This window comes from Dipodomys ordii, unplaced genomic scaffold (genome assembly GCF_000151885.1).
Source record: "Dipodomys ordii isolate 6190 unplaced genomic scaffold, Dord_2.0 Scaffold78, whole genome shotgun sequence".
Taxonomy (NCBI): domain Eukaryota; kingdom Metazoa; phylum Chordata; class Mammalia; order Rodentia; family Heteromyidae; genus Dipodomys; species Dipodomys ordii.
In genome coordinates, this window is record NW_012267294.1 from 1,984,861 (window position 1) to 2,003,711 (window position 18,851).

Consider the following 18,851-nt stretch of genomic DNA (forward strand, 5'->3'; position numbering starts at 1 on the left):
ATATTACTCTTATTTCCAGGAAACCCTGTTCTGCTTTTACTTTCAGTTGCTTTTATTAGAGGCAAGTGGAGACTCAATCTGTGTTGAGAAATAAGCCCTGAAATAAACTTTTTAATAAAACTCCTGGGATAAATCCAATCATTAGCATTTATCAAAACATAAGCTGGCAGGCTGAGAAAGGTAGAGTGCTAGAGAAGAAAGGCAAAATGGACGAATCTTTTCTAGTTTTTCTATTTAGGGTTAAACTGAGTTTAAACCCATGAAGGGCACAATGACAAATCATTTCAGGATCTGAGCATCTGTTGTGAGAAACTGAGTAAGAGTCTTGTTTTTGGCTTATAGTTGTATCGATGTTGGCCTGAGGCCTATATGTCTAACAGTTCTGACTTCTAATATTAGACATTAGATTGCCATATACAACCAGTGTATAATATCTATCCTAGTATGTCCAGGTCATACTACTCTACATTGTGATCATGATGTTGATCATGTTGCTTAGAGTAAGATGTTGTTGCTAATTTTTCGTGCTGAAGGAATTTCCAAAATGCCCCATTATATTTGCTGTTAACACTTGAATATTTTTAGCATAGAGAATTTCAATAAATATTCTTTCTAGGCTATTCTCTACATGTTTTCATGCACATGACCAGGTTGCCATCTGATAGGAATTAGTGGACCCCTCAAAGAGCATTATTCAGCTTGGTAGATGATCTTAGTAATGAATGCCACTTTGTAGTGTATACTATAATAGACTTGCAATTTCAATTGGTGTCTAAACCAGAAACAAACATTACATGTTACTCAAATTATACAGCAACTTTTATGCCATTTTTTTGTGGGTAAAAGAAAGCTTTTTGTTTGTTGGCTTAAAACCAAATCTCATTGTCCCTGGAGTTCTTTTACTACTCCTGTGCTTTACATAGCAGGCATATTTCTATTATGATACCCTGCTATTTCTGAATAAATACCAGTGATCTTTGACTATTCTGTTTTGTTTTCATTGTTTGTTTGGTTTTCAGTTTGAGAAGCTGATGCAAAACACTGGAACTTTCCTCCCTTTGCTTAAAAATTTGATCCTCTGACTAACTAGGAACTGTGCTAAAGCTCTCTGATTACCTCAGCAACACATGAATGCAGTTTCATTTTCACTGTTCGTCTTGCACAACATTTACTTGGCAGGCTGCCTTATGTGATTTGATGCTCAGCTTTAAGAGCAGTGCTTTCCTGACTAGCCAGACAGAAGAACTCAGAGCCAAGCCAGCTGAGAACTTGACTCCTGACTACAGAGCCCACAGAGAGGTGAGTTCTGTGTAGAAACATGGTCTTTGGTGTGCTATTTCCTTGAGGATCAGCAACAGGTAGCTAGGTCCATAGCAATTTTGCTAGCTGGGGGTTGGGGATGGGGGTTGGGGAGAGGTCAGAATTTAAGGCAGCAGTGGAGTGGGAGGACATGGGAAACTCCATGGTGTGTGACACTCCAGATTGCTTCTGGTAGTTCAGCTCCTAAGGCTCCTTCAGTCCCCAGGCAGCCATGGGGTGGTGAACCCTACCAAAGCATACACAGGAAGAGCTGCTCTTCCTCAGTTGTCCAGCAGGAGCTGCAGCAGAGAGCCCTGCATGGATCACCTACCCTCCTCTGCTTCAAGGGACCTTAATTCCCTCCTGGCACTGAGGGACCAAACCCTAGCCCCAAACCCCAGCAGAGTCACTGCTGGAGAGTTGCTCCTTCCAGCTCTCTCTTGCCCCAACTTCACCACTACCCTCAGTTCTCAGATGTTTCCCCGATGGTAGCTGCCTGGAATTGGAAAAGCTGAGAGCAAAAGTAGTCTTCACTAGTCCATTTGAAACCTTGCCCATCTTCATGTTGTCCATGTACACTAGTTCATGGATTCCCCGCAGCTGAGCTGCTTGGACTACTTTCTTTTCTCATCTCTTTTTTTCAACATTTGTTGAATGTTACAAACAAAGAAAGGTCAAATGTTACAAAGAATAGTAAGGTCTCAGCCTGGGATCTATTCTGAACTGTTTAATTCCCTTAAATAATTTACTGTGTTGAAGCTGAACATCTGAACATGAGGTCAAGATGTTGGGGGCGGGGTGGGCGGAGAGAGGAGGGTGGGCAAATGCAGTCATAACATTCAGTATTCATAGCTGAGAATGGAACAATGTAAACTAAGGAGATGGGCGGCTTGAAGAGTAGCATGAAAGGGTTGTCTTCCATCAAGATGATTGTACTCACAAATTGACATGTGAAATTGAAACTCCTTTGTGCAACTTCTTAAAGATAATTTTTTTAAAATGTGTACGTGTTCCAAGAAGGACCCCAGTGTGCTTGTGTTATTTAGAGAAAATCAGTTTGGGATAGTTTTAATTTAATTGTATCTTGGTCTAACTCAGGCAACAGCTTTTGGAAACCACTAATCCAGTATATGATCTTCTTCTCCTGTTAAATTTGGATTTGAAAGCATCTATGCTCACCATCTTAATCCTGCACTGCAATCGGACATGGAGAGAAGGAGAAAGAAGGAAAAAAAAGAGGAGGAGAAAGAGTAGGGGAGGTGAGGAGGGGAAGGACAGGCAGAGATAAGGAGAAAATGGAAGTGATAGAGAGAGATCTATGAAAAAGGGATGAGGAAGAGAAAGGAAGTCAGGGGAAAGATAAGGAAAATATAGAGGAAAAAGGGGAGCCTGGGGAGAAAAACAAGAAGAAAGAAGAGAGAGAGGGAATAGAAAAAAGATAGGAAGGGTGGAGAGAAGAGAGAAAGTAAATGAAAGAGGGGAAGGAGAAGAGAGAAAATGAAAAGGAAGAGGAAAGAAAGCAAGGAAGAAAGAACAAAAGAAAGCAGAAGAAGGAAATAAAGAAAAAAGAGGAAAAGAAAGAAATAAGGACAAAAGGAAAGAAAGAATGAGAGAAAGAACAAGAAAGAATAAAGGAAGAAAGGCAAGAAAAAAAGTGAATACCAGGAAAGGAACAAAAATTTACAATTTTATCTTCCTTTTCCCACTGCTTTTTTTATTATTATTTTTGTCATAGGGATTGAACTCAGGGCCTGTCTGAGCTCTTTCACTCAAGGGTAATTCCCATTCTGAGCCATAGAACCACTTCCAGTTTTCTGGGGGTTAATTGGAGGTAAGAGTCTCACAGATTTTCCTGCCCAGGCTTAAACCATGATCCTCAGATCTCAGCCTCCTGAGTAGCTAGAATTATAGGCATTAGCCAGCCACCAGCGCCCAGCTTCCCGGTGCTTTCTTAAAAGTCAAATCTGAAGAAAAACAATCTTGAGTTTCTCTTGTGTCTAGCGCAGTAGTTGAAAGGTCATGGTTGACCCAATTTTTTTGTGTTCTCTAACAGCTACAGAAGAAAGGAAGTTTTACAGAGTAACTCTATGAAGAAGCTAGTTGGAAGGCAGGTTTTTGGTTTCTTTCTTTTTTTTTAGTTTCTTTTTTTAACAGAAATGTTCTTCTTTAGCCTAGTTTCCTTGCTAGTTTATAATTTTCAGAACATAGTGACACTTATTAACTCACTGTCTCATTTGTTCTCTGAAGGGAATAGAACAATGCTGCTGCAATTTTTTTTTTAAATGTTGGTTTCCTTAACCTGTACCGTAGTGAATCAGGCAGGACTAGTTTCATTTATACTGTTGACAAGATAATGAAGGTGTACAGAGGCAGGTTCTCTTTCCAGACCTGATAGTGAGTAAATGATGGGAGCCCTGGGGTTTGACCCCTGGAAGACTGTCTTCTGAATCTTTGCTGTGACATCTCCGTTGGCTCTGGATTCTTGTTTCCCCATTCATCCTCCATGGGTCCTGCTTGCAGCATCTGTCCACTGCTTCTCTCCTGCCTACTCTTCCTCCTCACAGGAAGCCTCTTTCCTTATTCCCATGGATCCTTGTCTCCTTCATATTCAAACTGACTCTTGACTGGGAGCCATGGAACTGAATCTACCCAAAGCTAGTACCTTACTCATTTAGAATTTCACTCTTTTCACCCTGGTACATACTGAATTTTATATAATAGGCATGAGTTGACATATCCCACAAATATTATGTAGTATTTAAATGCTTCCCAACCAACTGTAGAATTTCCAATGAGAAGAGGTAGTAATGTATGTGATACACTGCATAAAATCCTTTACTGTCTGAAATACTGGTACTCAAATTTGCATCATTTTATTAGAATGAGCATCATTTTCATAGAATTATCTTGACTCATGTTATATTCTAACTTAGATCATTGTTGTTTTATTCTACCAGTATCTTGTTCTTGTAACTATCATGGTATTTCCATTCTTATGCTGCCATAGTGGTATGTTCTCTAATTTTACCAGCATATTATAAGATTTTTGAGCTCCTCAGGGTTACTCTGAGAACACCTTTCATCTTCCAATTTCTGTTCTTTTTTCCACTGTAATAAAACACTTGTATTCATCTAGACATGTAACAGGCTATTAGAAAGACTAAAGGTTTTAGCCTTCTTTGTGAGTGGAGAGACAATTTTATCAAGCAGAGTGTGAGCAGAGTTATTATGCAATGATGATTCATCTAAGAGATGTCCTTGAAAAAAAGGTAGCCTAGCCTTTCCCTTACTGATAAGATGGTACCTCTGACAATGAGCTGTTTTGGCCAGGAATCGTTATGTTCAAAATTGAGGGGATGAGGGGTGCTAGGAGACATGGAGAAGAATGAAGGAAGGGTGATGTTGACCAAGGTGCATTGTTCTCACAAACTGACATGTTGAATTGAAACCCCTGTGTATAGCAATTGAAAGATAATAAAAAGTATTAAAAATAAATTAATTTTGTAAAAAAAAAACTTAACACACCTTCTACAAGTGAGATATTACTTGCTCCTGGGGTTGCCACTAGATCTGTATTCTATTAATCTTTTATTCTTTCTTCTACTTCTTTTTTTTGGAGGTGGTGCAGGTTAACATGGCATCAGGGTCCACTATGATGGCGCCCATTTGTCTAGTGGAAAATGAGAAAGAGCAGCTGATGGTGAACCCCAAGGCAGTTAAGGTTCTTGAAGCAATTACAAAGCCTGTGCTGGTGGTGGCCATTTTAGGAATGTATCGTACAGGAAAATCCTACCTGATGAACCGCCTGGCAGGACACAACCAAGGTGAGTGCTTTCTTAGGACAGGAGCCATTTTCTGGGATCATTGATAATGCATGGTAATCATGCTTGTTGTACCATCAAGAAAAATGTGACTCCTGCTAAGGGGAAAACTTTCGATCTTTATTAAGATTGACATGAAAGCTTATATTTTTAAATCCATACTCATAAGAAATCACCCTACTCCTATAAAAAACAGGAATTTTCCTTATTCTGTTTAATGACCTACAAGAATAGTATTCTGGTGCAATCCAATCTTACCTTCTCAGTTCCTTTGATTATTTCCTTCCTCCCACTGACATAATTTCGTTAAGACTGTAGACTCAAGGCAGATGTCACCCAGTATGCTTTGTTTATAAAAGTGAAATAAAGGAAGGTTGTGAGATATTAGGAAAGCAGTAAGAATTGCATTTTCTAGCAAAAAATGATGCTTTATAATTTTTACTAATTTTATAAGGCCTATAAACCATATAAATAATGTAGAAAATTTGTTTCCCATATTGTCATGTATATTTCTCATCTTGTTAAATGCCGGGTGATTTTTGTGATATTTTTATTAATTTTTAAATTTTATTATCTTCAAGTGATTACACAAAGGCATTATCATTCAACAGAGCAGTTTATGATTGCAGTGCATCTTGACCAGTGGGAGTGATTTCCTTAAATAAGGTCATTTTATTTGCTCCTTCTTGATTTCCAAAAATCTGTCGCTATTTCTATCAATCCTTTGCCTATGAAGTTTCCCTACATTATATTTTATATCTTCTCTTCTAGTTCATTTATTTTAAAGGACAGACTCTCACAGTATGATATTCTCAAAACTTAAAACACACCTATATTAATCATTTTCTCTTTGGTTTCAGGTTTCCAGCTGGGCAGTACAGTGAGGTCTCAAACAAAAGGTATCTGGATGTGGTGTTTGACTCACCCAACAAAACCAAATTTCACCTTGGTCCTTCTGGACACTGAGGGTCTGGGTGATGTGGAGAAGGTAAATCAAAATCATGGAGAATTCTTTTGGTTGTATTTCTTAACTTACCATATGTCACCTTAATTCAATTTCTTTTGCTTAATTCAATTCCTACAACTACAAATCCAGGTATGAATTAAGGCTAAATTGTCTCTTTGCATTATTCTTATAAACTCTAATATTTTGAGGTATTATTATTCTTTTTAAAAAACTTTCCCCCTTTTTCTGACTCTGTTTTTAGGAAGTGTGTCACTAAGTCTACCCATTCTTTGTTCTTTTATTGGTCCTAGTCATCTAAATCAGGCTTTTGTACATCCTAGTCAGTGTTCTACCAATGTGCTACAACCTTAATCTAGTATAGACATCTTAATGTGAGATGGTAGTGACATTAAATTCTGTCTCAGACCCAGGGAACATGTACATGTACTATCAGAGATCTTCCATAAGGAAGAATTTTCCTCTACTCTGTCAGCTGCTCATTTACTCAATCATTCATATCAGCATAGACGAAAGTCTATTTATGCTTTGATTTATGCTTTTCTGGAAGGTATTGGGGATTGGACAAGGTAGAGCCTTGCATACATACTTGTTATATGCTTACCACTGAGCTGGACTCTGGTCCCTTATACCTTGTTTTTGCTTTGTTCCATTTTGGATATTGAGAGTTCTTTCAGTTTGTTGTCATGTAATGTGAAATTTTCTCTGCAGCTGAGAGTATTATACAAAGTAGTAAATATTCACTAATGATATCAATTACAAGTTCCTATCCTATATTCTATAGATCCATCAGTAAAAGGTAAGGACCTAGTTCAGGAGCCAACACACGTTTTGTATAACCAGTACAGGTGCTATAAATGTCCAGAAGTGGCCATAAATCTGAATTATATAGGTCAGAGACTATTTCCTAGGGGTATGGACTCTCAGCACTCACTTATGAGGCCAAGAGGACTTTGAATCTAATACCATAGTACAAATTGCTTTTGTCTTGAATTACTCACTTCCTTTGTAATTTGGTGGGAGTTCAGTAGTTCTATTTTTCTATACTTCAGGGTCCATCTCATCCTTAATCTTGTTTCTGCTTTATCTTTCAGCCCTTTACACATGCTCACTGCTTCAGCCAAATGATATGACTATGTGATACATATATATGACTTATACTTTATAATATTTCTCATTTGTCTACTATTGGTTTTACAATGTGTGTGATCTTTTAATCTCTACTTACACATTCTATCAGCTTTTAAAATAAATGAAGCACTTTGAAACAACAGCTATTATTCCAGTGAGACATTCACATGTGTGAAGCTGCAAAGCATTTTTTCATATTTACTAAAATGGTCAATTTTTTCTCACACAATAAAATTTTCATGAATTATTGTCAGAGATGATCATCTGGGATACACATATGCATATAGATGCATATATGTTGCATTCGTTTATATACAATGTATATGATCACATATAGTTGCTGTAGAGAATATTTTATGCACATTGACAATATCATTCACACTAAGGAAACCAAGGCCTGAGGAACGTCACTGTTAATGAAAAGCAAGTATTAACTAATGATATTTTCATAAACTTTTCTTCTTTGTATTCTCTATTTCAACTGTAGTCCTAAATGAACAATAAATGAAAGAATGAAACAAGTAGACTTCTCTGTCCCTTGCTCTCATGTGCTTTCTAGGGTGATCCTAAGAATGACTCGTGGATCTTTGCCTTGTCCGTTCTACTCAGCAGCACCTTTGTCTACAACAGCATGGGAATTATCAACCAGCAAGCACTGGAGCAGCTGCAGTATCCTTCCTGGAAAAGAATAGTCATGCTGTACTGAGTTTAGGAAAATGACAACTAACACTGTTTCTTTAAGTGACTCAGTTTTCCTGGTTGAGAAAGGGTATATTACACCAAAAGGAATGTTATCAATGGGTTTGTAGGTGAGATCTGAAACTTGTTTATGATGTATGGTGCTTTTCATTCCTTAGTTAAAATCCCAGCTATGTTACTGAACTAACAGAGCTAATCAAGGCAAAGTCTACTAAGAAGTCTGATGAAATGGATGACTCTGATGAATTTGTGAGTTTTTTTCCAGACTTTGTTTGGGTTGTTCGGGATTTCATTCTGGAGCTGAAGTTAGATGACCAGCCCATCACAGAGGATGAATATCTAGAGAATGCCTTAAAGCTTATTCCAGGTACCAGAGGGAGGCTCGAGAAGGGGAAGGGTTCAGTAGGTTTATGGTATATACTAAACCCTTTTAATCCGCATTAGATGTGCATGCTTATTTGAGATTGGATTGTGCTACAATATGATACACTAATTGTTGAAAGGCGACTGATTAGTTTTAAAAACTACGACTTTATTCAAAAAATTACATTTTTACTCTTAAAAATTACATTTTAAAAAATGTAATGTCTATTTCCACTTTATAGTCCTCAAGTATCATTTATGACAACAATTCTCATATCTAAAAAAGTTAAATATACTTCAGTAGACCATTTTATGAAATACTACATGTAAGCCAATGTTTTACAGATTTCTATCAGTTCTCATATATGTGATGTCATAGAACTTGAAGTTTCAAAATAAAAACCAACAATTCTTTCTAATATGTTGTACCTGAACATTTAAAATAACATGTTGTAGTGAAATAGTTCCTCAACGGAACCATATACAAATAAAATATTCACTAAATATGTTTTAGAAAATGTTTTGGTTTTTCATCTGAACAATTAGTAAGTCCACAGACACTTCTATGCTTCTTCTAGCATTTTCGCTTGAAAATTTTCAAGTGGAATATAAAATCACTGGAATGGGCACAAATACTGGATCAAATTATTTAAGGCCCATTAACATCATGAAAAATTATGCCTATTATAATCCATCCTATAATGTTGAAAGGTTTATTTATTAATTTGGGGGTTTTTTGTTTGTTTTTTTTGTTGGTCATGGGGCTTGAACTCAGCCTGGGCACTGTCCCTGAGCTCTTCAGCTCAAGGGGAGTGCTCTACCACTTAAGCCACAGCTCTACTTCCTAGTAAGTTTTTAAAGTAAGTGCTTCATGTGACAAAATTTAAATTTGGTTAGTGATAAAATGTGATAAAATGGATCAATTTTAAATCAAATTGTTTACCACATTGTATTTTACTAGTCTCTTGCTCGTTGATGTTCCTCAATGGAAGAATACTGTACAGTGACTTCTTAAGAATAATCCCTGATATTTCTTTTGAATAAGGCTGTCAATCTTTTAGTTATGTTCCCTATAATATCACTCTCTTCATTTGTCACCCTTATACTTAATGAGTTATATATTTCACAGTTGTTAAATGTACATATTATCAAAGTAGACTGGGGCACTTGAAAAAACTATCAATATTTTTAGATATTATTTTATTCAGTCTTCCAACATTTATTGATCAATTCTTTTTTATTTTATGCGTTTTTTATTGTACAAATGTTGTATAGTACAGTTACATGAGTAAGGTAATGAGTACATTTCTTATCAATCATTGTTGCCTCCTCCTTTTTTTCCCCCTACAATCCCTTCCCTCCCACCTTCACAACAACACTCATCTACCTCCCCACTCCCCCACTCCTCCTAAATTGTGAAGTTTGTTTTTCAACATAGTGTCTTGTACAAAGTGGTTTTTATTTTCTTGCTATTGTTTCTAACATAGTTATAATGTACCGTGTGATTTTTTTTGCATGTTCCGGCCCCACAGTATACGGCTGTTCTCACTGTATTTGATGTCCGTGCTCTACATCTTGTATGTACACTTCTCTAATTTGGGGAGGGGATGGGAAAAAACAAAATGCTTATTGATCAATGCTCTAGTTGTTCACATTGTCTCTGTAAAGCCTCATAGATTAATTTGGAGAATGAAGAGATATCCATAATACGTCTAAGTTAATTTTACTCTTCAAAATTTTCAGTGAAAGTAGTCTTTAAGCAATTTGTGGTATGTACTTATACTTGTGAGTGTATACATATATACTGATATAAGTATTTGTATATTTCTAACAGCTTTTCTGTTCTGACTTGAATATTATGCATCTTCTTTGACTTGAATATTATGCATCTCCTTTCTCGCGTTTTTTCCAGTAGCATCTTACACTTTGCTGGTATAATTTTATTTTATGTCTTAGATTTCATTTCTGACAAAGATACAATAGAATCAGAAAACTGCTTCTAACCATTTTGCTTCACTACTCACTAGTTAAACTCTTAACTCAGGAGAGTTTTGCCAGAAAGAGGGATACTAATCAATTTCCTCCTTTTGTGGACAGATAGATGCCTAATCTTTAATTACTTGTTACCTTTTGCCTCTGTGCACAAGGTTGGTTTGCAATGAAATATCATTTCAAGAAGATTTTAAGACAGTGATGTAAAAAATCTCTGGCAATGAAAATACTCAACCACTTGCCTGATGGCTGTCCTTCCAATGATCAATTTTTCCCCTTTAATTTTTTTACTGTAAATGTTGAAAATGTGTTATTGAATTTGTGTGTTGTCTATAGACAAGTATCTTAATTTTTCTTAGAGATCAACATTCATTTATAACTGTTACAATTAGGGCTCGTTACTCTATATTATTCATATATGACTGCATTTTTCATTGACAGTTTGTTATATCCATTATCTATTTTTTCCTTTCCTATTATTTTATTTTTTTGTTGTTAAAATTTATTGTGAAAATACGGAGGGGTTACAATTACATGAGCAAGTTAATGAGTACATATCTTATCAAGCATTGTTGCCTCCTCCTTTGTTTCACCTTCCCATCACTTCCCCTTTCCCTTATCCACAAAAGCCCACACCACCCCCCAATATAACTAGTTTATGACTGAGACAAGCAGAAACTGTCAGACAAGTTGATGTTAGGTGAAATGAACCCCAAGATAAGGATTCAGTTTTTTTTTCTTTCTTGTGATTGTTTCTAACATATTCATAAGATGATTTCTTTGTTGCTTTGTATGTCCCTCCCCCATGGTATAACTCCTGCTTTCACTGTATTCCTTTTATTTTTTATAGGCAAGAATCAGAAAATTCTAAATGCCAACTTGCCTAGGGAGTGCATCAGACATTTCTTTCCAAAACGCAAATGTTTTGTCTTTGATCGACCTACAAAAGAAAAGGAACTCTTAATTCATATTGAAGACTTGCCAGAAGACCAGCTGGATTGCAATTTCCAAGTGCAATCCAAAAACTTTTGCTCCTACATCTTTGCCAATGCAAAACCCAAGAACTTGAGAGAGGGAATTATTGTCACTGGGAAACGTGAGTCTTCTTTGCTCTTGGATTTACCTCTCTTCTTTATTACCTTAAGTAATGCTTTGATTACATTTTTGCATTTGTTAAAAGCATATAGAAAAATAGTAGTTCATGTCTCATATAATTTCATCTTTCCTAATTATTTTTGTCTACATGGAGCTTTATTGAGAAAGAATATATCTTAAGAAACGATTCCACTGATCATATAAGAGCCAACTGATGCTGAAGGTTAATTCCTGTGTTTTACATTAAGTCACTTGGGAAAGTGTTCTGTGTGGATAGAAAAATATATTTTGAATTTAAACTAGTTATGAATCATATAAGCTGCCAAGTTCCTAAAGGTTCCGAAAGGGAGTTTAAAATCAAAATTCAGTTAAATTCTAGCTACAGAAGTGTCTTCAGGATGTGGACAACATGCACACATAATGTTAAGTTCTGTCATAATGTTCTTCTTAAATTAAAATGCACCAGATTTTCATTCCTATTTAGACTTGGGTCCCAAAAGTTAGACAATTTATTCCATTTGTAAACTTAATTCATTTTGCCTGTATAATCTGCTCTTTTTTTAACTTTATATGGAGTTCTCTAGATAGTATACATTGATCATATTGGTGGTTATAAGTGATTTAAATTATAATGTGTGAATTGAGAGCCTGGAAGAAAAAAATGATTAGGAAAAAGCAGTGCTGCCAGAAGAAGTAGACTTTGTCAAATAGGATAAAGGTATTTCATATCCGCTACTCAGGAGTCAGTGATTGGGAAGATAATAAATTAAGGTTATCTAGGGCAAAAAATTAGCAAGAAGCTACCTCAATCAGTAAGTAGGTATAGTGGCTTGTGCCAGGTAAACATATATGCAAAAAGCATAAAAAGGAGGCTCACAATTCATGATAGCACAGGTATATACAAAGATGCTATCCTTAAAATAATATCAGAAGCAAAATTGGGACTAGGAATGTGGTGTAGTGGTAGAGTGCTTGCCTAGCATGCATGAAGCCCTGGGTTTGATTCCTCAGTACAACATAAACAGAAAAAGGCAGAAGTAGCTCTGTGGCTCAAGAGGTAGAATGCTAGCCTTGAGCAAAAGAAGCTCAGGGATAGTGCCCAGGCCCCGAGTTCAAGACACAGGACTGGGAAAAAAGCAAAAAGTGTTGGTGGTGTGGTTCTATTCATATAGCACTTGCTTAGTGATTTTGAAGCCCTGTGTTGAAGCCATGATATCACCAAAAAAAGTGTGAAAGTTGTTCAAAGTCTTAATGTTTTTCAGAATGCTAATTTTAGAATAAAATAGAAGTGTAGCTTGACGTTTATCCTTAAATTATTGGGCTCATCCAGGACTGGGGACTCTGGTGGAGACTTATGTCAGTGCTATCAACAGTGGAGCAGTGCCATGTTTGGAGAACGCTGTGACCACCCTGGCCCAGCGTGAGAACTCAGCAGCTGTGCAGAAGGCAGCCGACCACTACAGCCAGCACATGGCTCAGCAATTGAGGCTCCCCACTGAGGACCTCCAGGAGCTGTTGGATGTGCATGCGGCCTGTGAGAGAGAAGCCATCGCAGTCTTCATGGAGTTATCATTCAAGGATGACAAGTGGGAGTTTCAAATGGATCTAATGGTACAATATCTGCTACTGGTCTGTCTTTCATGACGTCTTCCCCTTTTGACACAATGCTTATGCTCATCATTTTTATCCTATGGATCATTTCCTAGCTGTACATTTAGGAGCCTGTAATTTTATGAGTGTGAGGATTCCTACAGGCTGATGGGTACCAGACATTTATCTCTTATTGTTGTATAATACATTATAATAAGGTTGGCAAGCAAAAAACCCAGGCACCAGGGGTTCATGCAGTAATCCTACCTACTCAGAAGACTGAGATCTGAGATCATGGTTTAAAGAAAATCTGGGTAGGAAAGCCCATGATACTCTTATCTTCAATTAAACAACTAAATCCAGAAGTGACTCAAATGTTGCTAGCCTTGAGCAAAAAGCTCAGGAACAGAGCCCAGGCCCTGAGTTCAAGCCTCAGGAACAGAGCCCTGGCCCTGAGTTCAAGCCTCAGGAACAGTATTAAAAAATGTGCATTTATATATTTATTCCATACTGTTGTATACATATGACATATGGTTCTGTATGCCATAAGCAATCTTATGCTTATAACATACAGTTTATATATATATATATATACATATATATGCCATACAGTCCTGTTTATGAATAGTATAGTGTGTGGATGTTGGATAAGCCAACAAGTGCTCTGCTCAGGGCACCCAAATGAGATCACAACTTCAGACTCTGCAATCAAGTTGCTGTCAGGATAAAAGCACTTCACACTCTTATGTGCACATTGCAAGAATTAACAAATGGTTCCCAAACCATGAACATATGAGAAACTTCAGAAATATTGCAAAATTTTTAAGGCATTCCTTTTCATCCTTGCAACACACATCCTGAGCTTACTCTCCTTTTAGCCACATTCACTTGCTATATCTTCTTTTATGGCTTTATTGTTGTTCATCACTGGGCTGTTGAAAGAATTGTTTGGGGCCTGTTATTGAATCCCATCATTTTACAGAGAATGAGCCTGGCTCTTAGAATGTTCAGGGACTTACCAATATTACTCAGTTTCCAGAAGTGGTAATGGCTCCTTCCCCTGTCCCCATGTGCTCCGAGGCCTTCACCTTACTTCTTCCATGAAGATCACCATAGAATTTCTTTCTAATGCCTTCATTGTACTGTCTTCCTATCGTCTTAACAGAACACCATAGAGAGAAAGAAGGAAGATTTCATTCTGCAGAATGAAGATGCATCTGGCAAATACTGCCAGAAGGAGCTGAAGAAAATTTCCCAGTCTTTAATGGAAAGAATTTCCAATGGCACTTTCTCTATACCTGGAGGGCATAATTACTACTTGGAAGGCAAGAAGAAGGTTGAACAGGACTATCATCTAGTTCCTAGGAAAGGGGTAAAGGTGAGGAATAAGGGGATGAATTGCAGTTAGTCAGAGAATCTCATTTATGTATTTATTTGTTTCTTTTTTATTTATATTTTGTTAGTTGTGGGGCTTGAACCCTGGGTTTGGTCTCTGTCCCTGTACTCTTCAGCTCAAGGCAAGTGCTCTACCGCTTGAACCACAGCGCCACTTCTAGTTTTGTAGTGGATGTTTTTTTAGTGGAGATAAGGGTCTCATGGACTTTCCTGCCCTGGCAGGCTTTGAACCATGATCCTCACATTTCAGCCTCCTGAGTACCTAGGATTACAGGCGTGAGCCATCTGTACCTGCATGGCAATCTCAGTATTAAAGAACACAGAATCATTTGTGAGAAGAAAATCTGCATTTTCCTTCTATATCCACAATTAGTTATTCAGAGCTAGTAGGAATTTTTCCTAGATCAAACCATGCAATTATTTCTTAATTAAGTTGATGAGATTTGAAAATTAAAGATACCCTTTGTTCTATTCACAAGAAACTGATAGTCTTGCCTCAGATACAAATAGTAAATTGAATTTAACAAGATAAGGTATGTCATACTGGCATGAACACCAAGTACAAAATAATGGTGGGATTAATATGGTAACAATATTAGTGTTAAAAATGCTAACACATTTTCAAAATCATATTTTATGTTTCATTTTGGGTTTTTCCTTTTGGTTTGATTTAACTCAAGGTGTTTCATGTAGCTTAAGGCTGGTTCCAACTCATATCATTTCCACTTCAGCCTCCTCAATGCTATGATTAGAAGTATGCACCACTAGGTCTAAAATTCAACACACTAATTTGTATCATAAATACTCAGTAACCTGTAATTTCAGACTACTGGGACACGTATATTTTAAATTTCAGAGATATCCTATAAGTTACTACTAATGTTATCCAAGTTTTGTATTTGAGAAATATGAGGCATAGGGAAGCTAATAAGTTGTAAATTCCTAGAGCCTGTACTCGGGAAACCTGGTAGACAGTTCATAGGATAGCCATACAGAACTCTGGAGTTAGCTCAGGAAAGATTTCTCCAAGAGTATAATGAAGGTCAAGATGAATTATCAGAGGATTCCTTGTATTTTAAATCAAAGAATGCAAGTATCTTGGTAGAAGAATAGAATGTAGGAATATATTGTTTGTTTTTGTGGTACTGGGTTTTGAACCTAGGGATTCCTACTTGCTCAGGTAGTGTGCTGTCATTGGACCTAGTTTTTTTGTTTGGCACTGTGCTGGTTATTTTGGAGATAGCAACTCAAGGATTTTTCTGCCTGGGCTTGTTTCAAATGAGGATCTCCTGTATGTTAGTATCTGACTAGTTATGATTTGAAGGCATGATGCACCAGTGCCCAGATAGAGAGCATACACTTTAGGTACATATAAATCTCATTGATATCCTGGAATAGCAATAGATTTCTCTGTTCCAAAAGAAAAAAAAGGCTTGAATCTGGTTGCTGGTGTCTCATGCCTATAATCCTAGCTAGTGTAGATAAATAAATACACACACACACACACACACACACACACACACACAAACACACAATCTCAGCAGGCTGAGATTTGAGGATTGCAGTTCATAGCCACCAAGAAAATACCTGGTACTGTTATCTCCAATTAAGCGCCAGAAGACTAGAAGTAGCAATGTGGTTCAAAATGCTACAGTGCTAGTTTTCAGTACAGAGATCAGGAACTACAGCCAGGCTATTAGTTTAAGCCCCACAATGAATGAATAAAAAAGGCTGGAGAGCTAGGGCAGAGGCTGCTATAAAATGTTTCTAACCACTGCAAGAGAGATTGGTTTTGCTATTATGGCTCAAGAAGGAACAGACACAGAGGAATCTTGAAGACAAGTGAAATTTTACAGGATTTAGAGGGAAATAATTTCTGCAACAAGAGAATAGACTTTTGTTTTTTTTTTTTTACATATTCCACTTGTTTTTTGGTCTCCTAGGCAAATGAGGTTCTCCAAGCCTTCCTGCAGTCCCAGGATGCTATAGAAAAAGTGATCCTACAGTCAGACATAGCTCTCACTGATGGAGAGAAGGCCAGAGCAGGTACTGGGCAAGGTAACACTCTCAGAAGAGGGGGTTGGTTCCTGAAAACCTTAACTGATGGACATGAAGGTCTTTATGAAAGGAGCTTCCTGTTCTACACTGGAATGTACAGGTCTAATCATAGCCAGTGTGGCAGCACATTTCCATGTCATTCTCACAGGTGCCTCGGTTTGATTGCTGGAAATACTCAGAGACAGCTTGGGTTCTGATCCCAGGAGGTTAAGGTTAATGTTTGATTCTTGTTGTTTTTCTTCTCTAAAACCAATGTGTAATAGCTGAGCGGGCTGCAAAGGAAGCAGCTGAGAAGGAGCTGGAGGTGCTAAGACAGGAACAGAAGGAACAGCAGCAAAAGATGGAGGCCCAAGAGAAAAGCTACAAGGAAAATATGGCCCTATTACAGGAGAAGATGGAAAGAGAAAGAGAGAATCTGATAAGAGATCAGGAAAAGAAGCTGGAACACAAGCTGAAGGTGAGTCTGGATGGGGCCTGAGATATATCACTAGGATACTTGTGAGCCTGCCTTTGCCAGCTCCTCCCACCTTCCTGAGAGAATCGCAGGGAGCTAAGAGCATATATGTTCTTACTACCCATGAATCAGGAGGAAACATTAGACAAATGTGTCAAAGAACACTGTTGTCCTGGAGTGTGGGGAAAGAGAGACACAGAGAGAGAGAGAGAGAGAGAGAGACATCCTTAGCTCCTAGGGTTGTTAAGGGAAAACTCTTGATATTCAGTAAGTTTTATTTTCAAGGTTTCCTTTTTCATTTTGTAGATTCAAGAAGATATGCTTAAAGAAGGATTTAAAAATAAATATGAAGATATTGGTATAGAAATACATCAACGGAAAGAGGAGATTGAAACAACCAAGAAAGAGAAGCTATGGGGTGGAAAATTATTGGGTGGGCTGGGTGATGTGCTTCTCATATCAGCGCCACATCCTTATCTTAAGTTAGTTGGTGCCTTTTTGAAAGGGGTACCCTACACTATGAAATAGACTCTGAATTTCTTTTAAGAATTAATAAAGAAGGCCATTTTTTTGTCTGAATCTTAATTTTTAAGTTGATTTCATGCTTTTTTTAAAAAAAGGTCAAAACAACAAGGGGACACACGAATGGAGGGATGATGAGCAAATGCTGTCATTATCTTTAACATACATTAAATTAAAAATGAACAATGTAATTTTGGGTAGGGACCAGATTAAAAAATAGGGCGAAAATGAAGAAAGGGGGAACATTACCCAAGAACCCATGTACTCATAACCTGAGTTATGGAACTCTGACACATTTGTACAACTCGTTAATAACAACAATAAAAATTGAGTTTATAAATATTAAAAACAAAAATATATAGACTACTAATTATCTCAATGGAAATAAAAAAATAACTTGAATATATCAGGGCCTGCTGTACAAAACCTGAACATAATATCAGTCATATTAGTGTAACTAATAAGCTGATTAGAAAACATACTGAAAGAAAATACTAGCCTATGTAATATATCAAAATTAACAATAATAAAAAATTTTAAGCAAAAAGTATTTCCTAAAAAGGTACATGAAGTCCTGTAGAATTAAAATCAGAAAAACTCTTTAAATTATTACTAAAATATTAATTTTAGATTGATAGGATCAAAATGTAGATGATTCCTAAGTCAATGTGTCAGTATACTGTGATTCAAAGAAATATGTAACACAAATTTTCAGGAAGTTTATTTTAATATTTATATGCCAGATTACAAATATTAAAATTCCCTCGACAGGCAAAACTGAAAATTTAGCAAAATAATACCCCAAGAATTGTGTACTCAAAAGTGGTGAGGTGAAGGGGACGTGGGGTAGATTAATGAACAGGAGAAGAGAGGGAGAATGCAGTCAAAAATGTAATGTATAACCTACAAAACTAAAAAGAATAAGAGAAGGGGGGTAAAAAAAGGAGGACAAGAAAAGGATAAGATAAAGGAAGATGACTTTGATCAATATATACTTTGTTCAGAAACTGCTCCTTTGTATAACTACTTAAACATAATCATAAAAAGAAAAAGTATGAACGAAACAACCAAGGAAATTCTAGAAAATGAAAAGATGGATCAATTATAGAGCAAAATCTCCAATGATGTTCTAGAGTCCAACCCATAAATAGTGTAGTAGCACCAGCCTCTGAACATTTCCATAGGAGGAAAAACAAAATCTAGGAGTATAGGTATTGTAGAATCATGTATGCAACGAATTTCAAATTTCATTTGGCCACAAAAATTTAAAAATCTCTCTATTGGTGTGTGTGTGTGCGTGCATGTGTGTGTGTGTGTGTGTGTGTGTGTGTGTGGTATAAATAACCACTATGGAGAGGCTTCAAAAAAGAAATCTACAGAGTTATATCATTAGATAATAAAGTAAGGATAGTAATTTTAAAAATCATTTCTGTAAAGGACATCCACCTTGAAATAATGGAGCAAATAT

General features: G+C 36.8%; 1 protein-coding gene across 1 annotated transcript; it reads left to right on the forward strand.

Moving 5' to 3' along the window:
- Positions 1 to 1,166: 1,166 nt before the first annotated feature.
- Positions 1,167 to 17,440, forward strand: LOC105991907 (guanylate-binding protein 4-like). Its single transcript, XM_013024654.1, has 11 exons — positions 1,167 to 1,299; positions 4,928 to 5,123; positions 5,981 to 6,108; positions 7,775 to 7,884; positions 8,085 to 8,281; positions 11,120 to 11,365; positions 12,695 to 12,975; positions 14,120 to 14,332; positions 16,293 to 16,395; positions 16,671 to 16,864; positions 17,168 to 17,440. Exons 1-11 carry the CDS (start codon positions 1,198 to 1,200, stop codon positions 17,387 to 17,389), a joined length of 1,992 nt encoding a protein of 663 aa, XP_012880108.1. The 5' UTR covers positions 1,167 to 1,197; the 3' UTR covers positions 17,390 to 17,440.
- Positions 17,441 to 18,851: the final 1,411 nt, after the last annotated feature.

Excerpts from the sequence above, each read along its gene's own strand:
- LOC105991907 (XM_013024654.1), top strand. The coding sequence starts at position 1,198 with ATGCTCAGCTTTAAGAGCAGTGCTTTCCTGACTAGCCAGACAGAAGAA. Across the intron at positions 1,300-4,927 it reads ACTACAGAGCCCACAGAGAG|GTTAACATGGCATCAGGGTC; the intron begins GTGAGTTCTGTG and ends GAGGTGGTGCAG. Across the intron at positions 8,282-11,119 it reads TGCCTTAAAGCTTATTCCAG|GCAAGAATCAGAAAATTCTA; the intron begins GTACCAGAGGGA and ends TATTTTTTATAG.